The sequence below is a fragment of the Arvicola amphibius genome, chromosome 6 (genome assembly GCF_903992535.2).
Source record: "Arvicola amphibius chromosome 6, mArvAmp1.2, whole genome shotgun sequence".
NCBI classification, from domain to species: Eukaryota; Metazoa; Chordata; class Mammalia; order Rodentia; family Cricetidae; genus Arvicola; species Arvicola amphibius.
The window spans coordinates 22785103-22794903 of record NC_052052.2 but is presented as its reverse complement, the minus strand read 5'-3'; the positions used below and the strand labels follow the sequence as shown (position 1 = coordinate 22794903).

At 52.9% G+C, this 9801-nt stretch overlaps 2 protein-coding genes and 1 long non-coding RNA gene across 3 annotated transcripts; 1 reads left to right on the top strand and 2 right to left on the bottom strand.

The window, feature by feature from the left end:
* Nucleotides 1-393: 393 nt before the first annotated feature.
* Nucleotides 394-3468, bottom strand: Iqcc (IQ motif containing C). Its single transcript, XM_038333132.1, has 5 exons — nucleotides 3305-3468; nucleotides 2489-2632; nucleotides 1999-2248; nucleotides 1568-1677; nucleotides 394-1472 (listed from the first exon to the last, which is right to left on the bottom strand). Exons 1-5 carry the CDS (start codon nucleotides 3347-3349, stop codon nucleotides 720-722), a joined length of 1302 nt encoding a protein of 433 aa, XP_038189060.1. The 5' UTR covers nucleotides 3350-3468; the 3' UTR covers nucleotides 394-719.
* Nucleotides 1946-3576, top strand: LOC119816463. The gene is made up of 2 exons (XR_005285774.1): nucleotides 1946-2150; nucleotides 3205-3576. It is a non-coding gene; the product is annotated as an uncharacterized LOC119816463 (long non-coding RNA).
* Ccdc28b (coiled-coil domain containing 28B) lies at nucleotides 3575-7742 on the bottom strand. The gene is made up of 6 exons (XM_038333134.1): nucleotides 7647-7742; nucleotides 6497-6684; nucleotides 4704-4870; nucleotides 4403-4596; nucleotides 4170-4192; nucleotides 3575-3763 (listed from the first exon to the last, which is right to left on the bottom strand). Exons 2-6 carry the CDS (start codon nucleotides 6658-6660, stop codon nucleotides 3709-3711), a joined length of 603 nt encoding a protein of 200 aa, XP_038189062.1. The 5' UTR covers nucleotides 6661-6684; nucleotides 7647-7742; the 3' UTR covers nucleotides 3575-3708.
* Between the last annotated feature and the right edge of the window lie 2059 nt (nucleotides 7743-9801).

The window sequence follows — 9801 nt, the reverse complement described above, 5'->3', positions numbered from 1 at the left end:
CCTTGGACAGGTGCATTCTCCTGAATGCAGGGTCTCAGACCTGCCCTCGAAGGGCCTCACATGTGCAGGGTAGATACAATCATTTTTTTCATTTGCTTGCAGAGCTGGGATCAAACCCTGGCCCTTCTATGATCGGTGAACACTAGTTCTGAGCTGTCTGTGCAGCCCAGTCTGCTTACATTACAAAAGGAAGACCTGGGGTTCAGCGGGAGGAAGACGGAGATTCCCACACGCATCCAGTCTTCTCCAGGGCTTGGGCTCCTTCAAATTGAGACCAAGCTTAATCAGTCTGGGGGCTGCTCCCCAAGGAAGATACTGCGCTGTGTGAGTAGAGGTGAACCAGGTGGCCCAGAATCGGTCCTGTTCAGATGCACGAGATAAAAGCAGACAGGCTCATAACCAAGAAAACCTTTTATTCTCCACGATCCTCCCACCTTCCTTACCCCAAGGGAAGGTGAAATTTGGATGAAGTCACAGGCAGAGGCTAAAATGGCGTGCCCTTCTTTCCCCTACTGTGCCAGCACAATCCTGCAGCTTGGCTTGACAGCTACCAATGGCCAGGAGCAAGGGCAGGAGACAGAGGTGGAACCAGGTCCCTTATCGCCTTTTCAGAGCACCCCCTTTGGGAACCTACTCTCCTGGATCCTCGGGTCTTGCCTGATGGTCCTGTTTTCGTGGTCTGCTCGTCCACTGATCCTCTCTTGGGGAAGTCAAGATCTTCATCTCCACAGCAGGGTCCTCTGGTTTTCCCATCCTTCCTCACTCAGCTCACTGGTAGTTCCATGGCTGGAACTCCTAGCACTGGGGTGCTGGCTCTTGGGTGGCTTAGTCCTTCTGAGATCCAGGCTACCATGTTCCAGCCCTGCCGATGTCCCATCCCAAATCACATGGCCTTCTGAGATACTCAAATCATGTGGCCTAGCTCTTTGGCAGTCAGCCTCTCTGTAGCTCGGCTTTCTGGGATATGTGTCCATAGTATTTAGATGTCCACAGAGTGGGGGCAGCTGTGTCACAGCCTTTGCAGAACAAGGACTCCAAGACTTGGGGTCCCCAAGGGTCTGATCCTCTAGGAGATTCAACTGCTGTAGGCAGGTTTCATTAAAGGCCTGTCCTCCATGATCTGGCCCTTTGGTGGTCCCATCCCCTCCGGCCTGGCTATCTAATGTTGCAGGCAGCTGTGGTCCAGCCTTCCTGTAGCATAGTTCCCTGCCCTTAGCCCCAACTGTGTCTTTCCCCGTACTGGCTAGACTGTATGGGGATTTCCGGGGCTGCGATTTGCCCTTGTGGCAGGAGTCATCCGCAGAGTGTGGCTCTCCTACAGTCCTGTCCCTACACAACTGGTCCTTAAGGAGGCAGCTAGATTGCAGCCAGGTCTTCCCACAGGCCTGTCCCCTGTGGTCCAGGCACGTGTCAGGCTTGTCTCTGGTCTGGCTTGCTTCCGGGGATCTCAGTGTTTGCTTGAGAATGAGGTACTGTTAGGAAAGAACAGGAACAAGCTTGCTCAGGAATGGCAGAAGGCCTCTCCCCACCCCTGACCTGTTTAGAAAGATTATCAGTTAGTGCCTACCTCCTTCCGGCTGTTGATGGCCTGTTGTAGCCACAGCAGCTCCATGGCCAAATGGTTGCGCTGGTCCTGGAGTTCACGTTGTCTCTGGGACAGTCTCAGATCTGTGACTTCTTTGAAGAAAGGAGGAAAAGGAGAATGCCTTGAGGGGTAGACACTGGGAACTAGTCCAGTCCTAGATCCTGGCAGCCCTCCATGTTCATCAGACAGGCAGGGGGAAGGGGTGAGGGAGGGCGGCAACAGCCCTCCATGTTCATGAGGCAGGCAGGGAGAAGGGGTGAGGGAGGGCGGTAACAGCCCTCCATGTTCATGAGGCAGGCAGGGGGAAGGGGTGAGGGAGGGCGGCAACTTATCTTGCACTCTTCTGTGTTTCAGCTGGGAGGCCGAGACCCAGAGAAGGTCAGGGTCTTGCCCTGATCTAGGCAAAGAGGTACCTGCATCGTCCACCTCGGACACAGGGATCTCTCTGGTCTTCTCCTGGCTGGCTCTCCTGCTCTGCTCAGTCTGAAGCCAGAAGCCGTCATCTTGGCAAAGACTTCCTGGTTTTGCTGGGCTCCCTCCTGTCTTCAGCACCATCTCGTCCAAGGTGACGTCTTTCTCAGAGTCTTTACATGGGAAATGGCTCCAAAGTTTCTGCTCTGGGTTTGGTATTTTCTCTGCTTTCCAGGAGCAATGAGATTTTGCCTTGTGAAAAATCAGAAAGGTATGAGAAAGTGTTAAAACCCCCTCAGGTGTCTGGAAACCAGAGTTTAGTAGGCGAAGGATTGAAATGTGAGCGATTCTGGCCTTGGGGGCACACGGCAGACTCATGGTATAGACCGCAGGCAAAACACCCATACACGTAAATCTTAAGAGGAAGCTCCACCATTTCCCAGAACCCTATACCAGGTTATCCTTCTCTCTTACCCCTGGGGATTATACTACCTCTGGGAGAAATATGGGCTTGGGAATCCAGCCCCCAGTCCACTGAAGTGTGTTGAGGTCACCCTCGATCTCCTGTACAATTGCTTCATACTCAGCTCGAATGTTCTGGAACTGACGTCGGACCAAGAAGCCCCGGATACAAGCCTAATGTGGAGAAGCGGGGAAAATGCCTCTTAACACTTTTACAAAAGGGGTATCTTGAGCTGGGCGGTGGTGGCGCAAGCCTTTAATCCCAGCACTCAGGAGGCAGAAGCAGGTGGATCTCTGGGTTCGAGACCACCCTTGGAACAGATCAAGTTCCAGGGCAGCCAGGACTACACAGAAACCCTGTCTCGGAACAAACATCACACACACACACACACACACACACACACACACACAAGAAAAGGAGGGAGAAAGAAAAAGAAAAGAAGGAAGGAAAAAAAGAAAAAGGGTATCTTGGCAAACACACTCGATTGTGGTTATTGGCGGCTGGAGAATCGAACCCAGGGCCTTGAACATGCTAGTCAAGCGCTCTACTTCTTAACTACACCCCTAGCTCAAAAGAGAGATGTTTCTTGGAGAGGTCATGGGTGTGGGGGGGCCGCCAGAGAAAATACAGTTATGTGGAAGGGACAGGCAACCATGGTTTGGAGCTCTGGGAGGCGGAAAGTGCTGGGCTGGACCCTCCCCCTCGCTTTAAGGTTCTTCTAGCTCTTCCAACCCCGCCCCTGCAGGACATTCTTCAGTGCCGTGCGGGTAAGGGACGCCATGTGACAGCTGCATCTTGCCGAAGGTCCCGGTCCCTGACCCGAGGTGCACTTGCTCTATCATGACCTGCAATGCTGACACCTTCTGAAGAAACAAGCCGGAGTCCATCATGTCGTCAACCGCCCTGTGCTGTGCATCCGCCGCATGCGTGCGCTTGCGCAGTGCATCTTAGGCAACGCCGCTCTTGAGCAGGCGCAAATACAGGGCCCCGCCCTTCGTTTCCAGGGTCACGCACAAGGCTTCTTCTTCCCACCCAACTACGCACCCGGTCCCGCCCCGAGCCTTTCCGCTCGACCCAGTGTGCGACACAATAAAAGCAAGAAGGACACCGAAAAGGAGCGGCTTTTCCGTTTAATTCCATCCAGTGCCCCCCACCTCATAGCACCTGGGGGGCTGCGGAATCCTCCCGAGTCCGTAAACAGTCACAGTTTGAAGGGAAGGAGAGAAGCAGCGAGGCCTGGGTCCGACACCTACGACGCTGGCTGCTCCTCAGGCTCTGCGTTCTCCGCCAAGTGCAGCTTCTGTCTGTGCCAGTCAAGGACTGTGACGCTTTGGACCCCAGTGTTTCCACCTACCTACCTTCCCATCCTGCACAGGCTGTGTGTGTGTCCAGTGCCACCACACCAGGCCACAGCCTAAGTAAGGATAATTATGAAAAGCTTAAAGGGTAGGAGAACGTCGGCTTCCGAGATTGTAATCGTGCCAGGGCTTGCCTCTGCTTTCTGAAGGAGGGCTGGGTTAGTTTTGTGCCACCACTTGTGATGCCGTTTTCTCTCAGTAGTCAGGAAATTCTACATTCCTCCTCTCAAATGCAGAGTGTGTGGCTAACTCTGAGTCAGGACTGCAGGAGATGGGAGTGTTTGCTATGTGTGCAGGATTTCTCCCTCTGCTGAGAGACACACGACCCTATCAAGCCCCTTGGAAAGGATACATGGAATTGCTAAGATCTTCCAGCTGTAGATAGAGAGAGAAGGTTTATGTCAGGAGGGGACTCAGAACAAACGCCAAACGCGGATGCTCAGGGGGAAGCCCTTCTAGTGGATGGGGAGGAGCTCACAGATCTTGGGTTCATGTACCCCCCAAACGTTTCACTGGGAGTTGGGAGCCTGTGCCTCTCCACCCTTGGTGCCCCCAGGATCCCAAACAGTCAGTTTTATGACCCACATTGCTAAGCAGCTGGTCCAGGTTTCTGTCAGCCATTGTCTTCTTCTGCTCCTCAGGCAAGCCCTCTGTGACCCCATCGTCTTCCTCTTCTTCGTCCTCCTCATCCCCACACACGTCCAGGCTGAAGTGCAGTCTGGCCAACTTCTCCTGCATCTCCCGCACGTGCTCCAGCTGCTCGAAGGAGCATTCCTTCCCTGGACAACGCCTGAGTTTAGGAGCCATCCTGGGACCCTAGCCCCAGCAGGTCCCCAGACCAGGACCTCCAGCCCCACCCACAGAAATCCCCTGCCCCTGGACTTACCAAAGGCCTGCAGGCGGCCTGAATGAAAGTCATTGAGCAGGTTCAGCAGCCCCCCCTCCATCTCGTAGACATCGGTCACTTCAGTCAGGAAGGAGTGCTGCAGGGGCGTGCCTGCAGAGCCGCCCCCACCTCCAGCCAGCACCGGGCGGCATTTCTCCTTGCCTGCTCTGGGTGAAGTGGACATGACCATGGTCATGGGTGTTGGGAACGGCCAGGCACGCTCAGATCTCTGGTGCCATGTCTCTCTGTACTACTTCATCTGCCCAGCCCACTCACCAGCACAAATGGACGTTTTTCTCAGGTCTTGCCCTGAGCAGTGGGATAGGTAGAGGGAAAGGAGCTAAGAAAGGGGAGGAAGGAAGAGGACAGAAAGTCTGTATCCATGGTGCTGCAGCCGGAGCTGTGCCTGCAAGAAGATGGACCCAGCCTCCTGTCTGAGAGCCTATGTTGCTCCTAGGACTCTGGGTGGGTCACTTGGCCTTGGCCTTCAGCGACCTTTCCTTTTTTACTGCCAGCAAAGCACTTCCCACCAAAAATCTTCCTGCTCTCATTCCAAAACTGTTGTGAATTTTCCATCTCCTTGCAGGCATGGCTCTGGCTGCAGCAGGGTAATACATTCTGCTCCCCAGAGTAACAGTGAACACTCCAGTTAGCCAGGCCTGCCTTCCTCTCCTGCTGCATCCCCTACTATTCAAGAAGCCCTGAGCTTCAGCTACAGCTTCTACAGCCACCCTGGCACATGCTGGATGGGCAGATGGTACAGACGTCCACAGGGGCACTGCTTCTATAGAACGCTAGGGAAAGGAACACACCATATTCATGGGAACAAACAGGGACAACTATACTGTAGGATCCAAATTCTTCTTTTTTTTTTTTTTTCTTTTCAGTCAGGGTCTCACTATGCAGCCTTGGCTGGTCTGGAATTTACTGTGTAGACCAGGCTGGCCTCATAGAGATCTACCAGCCTCTGCCACCCAGTGCGAGGATTCAAGGTATGTGCCACCATGACGGGGTGGGTGTGGTGGCACATGCTTTTAATTCTCGTACTTGGGAGGCAGAAGACAGCAGATCTCTCTGAGTTTGAGGCCAGACTGGCTGACAAAGCAAGTTCCAGGACAGCCAGGGTAGAAAAAGAAACATTGTCTCAAAAAGAAAAATAATAACATAAAAAGAATTGAGCAGAGACCTTAAATAGGCTAGGGAGGTCGCTCAGTGGTAGAGCTGCTTCGCATGCCCAGTATCTTGAGTTCAATTCCCCAGCATCGCTAAGATGAAATAAAAGGGGACAAATGGCCAGGCAGTGGTGGTGCACGCCTTTAATCCCAGCACTTGGGAGGCAGAGGCAGGTGGATCTCTGTGAGTTTGAGGCCGATCTGGTCTACAGAGTGAGTTCTAGGACAGCCAGGGCTACACAGAGAAACCCTGTCTCAAAAAACGAAAGGGGAGGGGACAAATCTTTGCGGAGGCGTTTATTCAGCCCTCCTGGAGCCTTCCAGCAGTGTCTTTGTTTTCATGCCCTGCAAGCTTTTCAGTTCTGAATGTTCTTCCCTGTCAGGGAGTCTGCAGAGATACAGCCCCACTCTGTGTGGTCCCAGTGTCTCCCTGCTTTCTCTCTGTGCATCAGAGGGCAAGCATTGGGCCTCCATCTCCCCCACCCTCCGTGAACGTGGAGCTAGTACACACAAAGGCATCGATTACCGCGTGGCAGCTAATGTCTGGGGTCCTCCCTCCCATAGTGCTCAGCCCATAGCTGAGGGTCCTGCATTCTTGCCAAATCCCCTTCTTGTACTCACCTCTTGAACTTGGTTCGCTGCTTGGGTGATGGCAGATGAGGCAATCCCAGGGCTAAGGAGCCGCTGTGGCTGGTGGGCACAGGAACTCTCCGCAGTGTGCCTGAGGTCTGTGCTGGTTGGGCCAGGCAGGGCTTAGGACTCCTCTTCTTCTTTTTGTCATCCATTGGGTACTTGGTTGGACCTCAGGCCTGGGAAGGAAGATAAGGAGAGGGCCAAACCGCCCCTTCACTCAGCAGCTCTTCAGAACTGACAAGAACTTGTTCCTGTCCAGCAGTCAGGAGCTCTGTCCTGTTGTCTGTACAGGGCCCAATGCCAGCCTGTTGCTGGACTGTGGCTATGCATCTGAAGGACCTTCCAAGGCTACTCAACGCTCTTTCCTTCCCGAGAACCCCATGGGCCTGCCTGAGAGGGCTGGAGTGGACCCATCTTGCTGTTTTCCTGTTGCTGCAGCCTACAGCCTGGGGCTGGAGAGGTGGATGTGACTGGGAGTCATCTGAGGATCGGGTGTATTAACAAGGCTCTGCTCTGTGTGAGATCTGACCAACGTAAGGTGGGGCACCGGGGAAGGCTCTAGTGTCAACCTGTCCACCACAGTGACTAGGAATGACTGACTCACAGCCTCACCTCCCTTAGATACCGGCATTTCTCTTCCACTTCAACTGCAAATATTAGGGGTGCCTAGAAGGTCCCTGGGACGGCTTCTAGCCTCTTCCGGTGAGTCTCTGCGGTTGGCTCTCCACCCATGTCTCCAACTATGGCCGGCACAGTTTAGCCTGGCTCTCATGCAGCCCTACCGCCTAGGCACTTGGTCTGCTGGGGCCTCTCCATGAGGTCTCAGTCCAAGTTGCTGTCATAAAGCTCCGTCACTTCACTTCTGAGATGGCGATGATGGAGTAGGAGCATACACATTTACGTCAGCAGCACAGAATGGCTGGGGAGCATCAGTGGGGCTGGGGCGGGGTGGAAGGGAGACAACTGTCTCCCCATGCAACAGTGAGCCAGTAAGTGACCAAGTGACCGTGCTCGGCCTGGGAGGCTGTGTCCAAGGAATCACGCAATTCTGAACCTTGGCTTCAAAAAGGAGCATCAGGTGCGTTACCCCACCCCTCCTGCATCGCTCCCTTCCCACATCCCTTGGGGAGCCACTGACCTGGAGGCTTGGGGTCTGGAGTGTGGAATGGTGCTTCTTTGTAATCTCCCTCTACCCAGGTCTCCCTCTTCCCGGCCGGCTGGCCGGGAACTAGAGCTGGTGGGAGCTAGGCTGGCTGGAGGTGATTTGCATTTAAAGAGAAAGTAACCCTCTTTGGTTCACTGGGAGCTGAACCGGGAGGAGTCCTCATGCTGACTCTTACCCTATGAACTAAGCATACTCTCTTAGATAAGTATTTAAAATACTGTTTCTCGTCACGTTTGGAGGGGAACCTCTTTTTTTTTTTTTTTTTTTTTTTTTTTTTTTGGTTTTTCGAGACAGGGTTTCTCTGCAGCTTTAGAGCCTGTCCTGGAACTAACTCTTGTAGACCAGGCTGGTCTCGAACTCACAGAGATCCGCCTGCCTCTGCCTCCCGAGTGCTGGGATTAAAGGCGTGCGCCACCATCGCCCGGCGGAGGGGAACCTCTTACAGAATGGTGGTGGCTTTGTGTGCAGGATGGGGGTGATGGGAATAAATGAATGCGTGGGTATAGGCAACATATAAAAATTAGGCAGCAGCCACCAGAAGAAATAAAGACAGCCAAGTATCTAAGTGTCCTGTTGAGACTTTTATGTACATTTAATCTTTATAGTCATAAAATATAATTGTTATTCCAACTTTATTGAAAATAACCAATCATCACTCATTCCTGGGCAACGTAGCATCCAGACACTCCTAGCTGGTAAGTGTTGAAGAACCAACAGGATCTCTTCTCACCTATGTAGGAAGAACCAGAGCAGACAGGAGACCTGGCAACCTGAGCTCCTGAAAGAGCCTGACCCAGAAGTGTTGATTGTAGTGCTGGCTAGGAGGGAGGTTCCATAACTGCGGCGCTATTTATAGACCTGGCAGAGGTCCTGGCTCAGCATTCCAGAGCAGCATCCAGCGCCACAGGAGAGTAGCACCCTAGCCAGGCTGCTCAGACCTAGGCAACACATTCATCTTCCCCTTTCCCTGAGCAGGCTGTCCTGACCTGGGCCATTGGCTGCTGGGGACCCAGGGATGTTGTTTCTGCCAACACTGATATAGGAATGTTTCCCAGGTAATTTAGACACCCAAACCACTCTAGGAAGGGACAGTATTTCCAGACTTCTGAACAGCAAGGGCCAGAGAGAGGGGACAATGGAGACATCCTTTTTCTTTCCTATGAGATCTGCTGGAGAGGTGCCAGGCCCCTCACAGTGGCAGAGGATCAGAAGCACCTCTGTGGTCCCCACCTTCAGCCCCCTCCCGAGGGGCCAGAAGCTCCAGCAGAGCTGCTTTGCTCAGAACAAGAAAGGGATCCCCTCCACCCTTCTGGAGGATCTTTGGGACCAATGTGGTGTACACGGGAGTATTAGTCTACCACCTCTGGCTAGAGCAGCCAAAGAAAGAGCCTCCTGGGCCCGACCCATGCACTGGCTAACGAAGCCCCTATAAAGAAAGAGCCTCCTGGGCCCAACCCATGCATTGGCTAACGAAGCCCCTACGATGCCAGGTTGCTGAGCATTTCCATCCTTTCTGCCTCATCAGCCTAGAGAGGAAAGATGCTGGGTGATGCCACCTGTAGGTTCTCTCCTACAGGAACCCAAAAGCCCTTGTGCATTCCCCTGACGAAGGTCAATGTCACAGTAGGCTGTCAATGGTATAGACCTTACTCCACTGTTTTAAACATTCCTTCAGTAGGCCTGGTTCAAACTTCCTAAGGTGACACCTAAACTCCAGGCATAAAGCTCACCTCCTCCCTCATCCTCTCAAGCACCTTGGAAAACATTCATAGGGAAACCCTTTTTACTTTTCTGAGACAAGGTCTCATTAGCCACGGCTGGGCTGAAACTCAGTATCTGTAGACCAAGATGGCCTTGAACTCAAGATCTCTGCCTGCCCCAACTTTGGTATTAAAGGCACGTTCTACTATGGCAGGCACAACTAACAATTGCTTTTTTGGTTTTTTGAGACAGGGTTTCTCTGTGTAACATCCCTGGCTGTTCTGGAACTCACTTTGTAGACCAGGCTGGCCTTGAACTCACAGATCTGCCTGCCTCTGTCTTCCAAGTGCTGGGATTAAAGTTATGCACCACCATTGCCCAGTTTTTTTTCTTTTGGGTTTCAACTGTTAAATATGGTCATTAAGCT

Bases quoted from the DNA above. Each gene is read 5' to 3' on its own strand.
- Iqcc (XM_038333132.1), bottom strand. From the start codon at position 3,349: ATGATGGACTCCGGCTTGTTTCTTCAGAAGGTGTCAGCATTGCAG. The intron at 2,249-2,488 runs GTAGTATAATCC...ATTTTTCACAAG, and splicing joins AGCCCATATTTCTCCCAGAG to GCAAAATCTCATTGCTCCTG. The intron at 1,678-1,998 runs GTACCTCTTTGC...CTTTCTTCAAAG, and splicing joins GTCCGAGGTGGACGATGCAG to AAGTCACAGATCTGAGACTG.
- Ccdc28b (XM_038333134.1), bottom strand. From the start codon at position 6,660: ATGGATGACAAAAAGAAGAAGAGGAGTCCTAAGCCCTGCCTGGCCCAA. The intron at 4,871-6,496 runs GTGAGTACAAGA...CACTTCACCCAG, and splicing joins CAGCGAACCAAGTTCAAGAG to AGCAGGCAAGGAGAAATGCC. The intron at 4,193-4,402 runs GTGGGTCATAAA...CTCTATCTACAG, and splicing joins TGGACCAGCTGCTTAGCAAT to CTGGAAGATCTTAGCAATTC.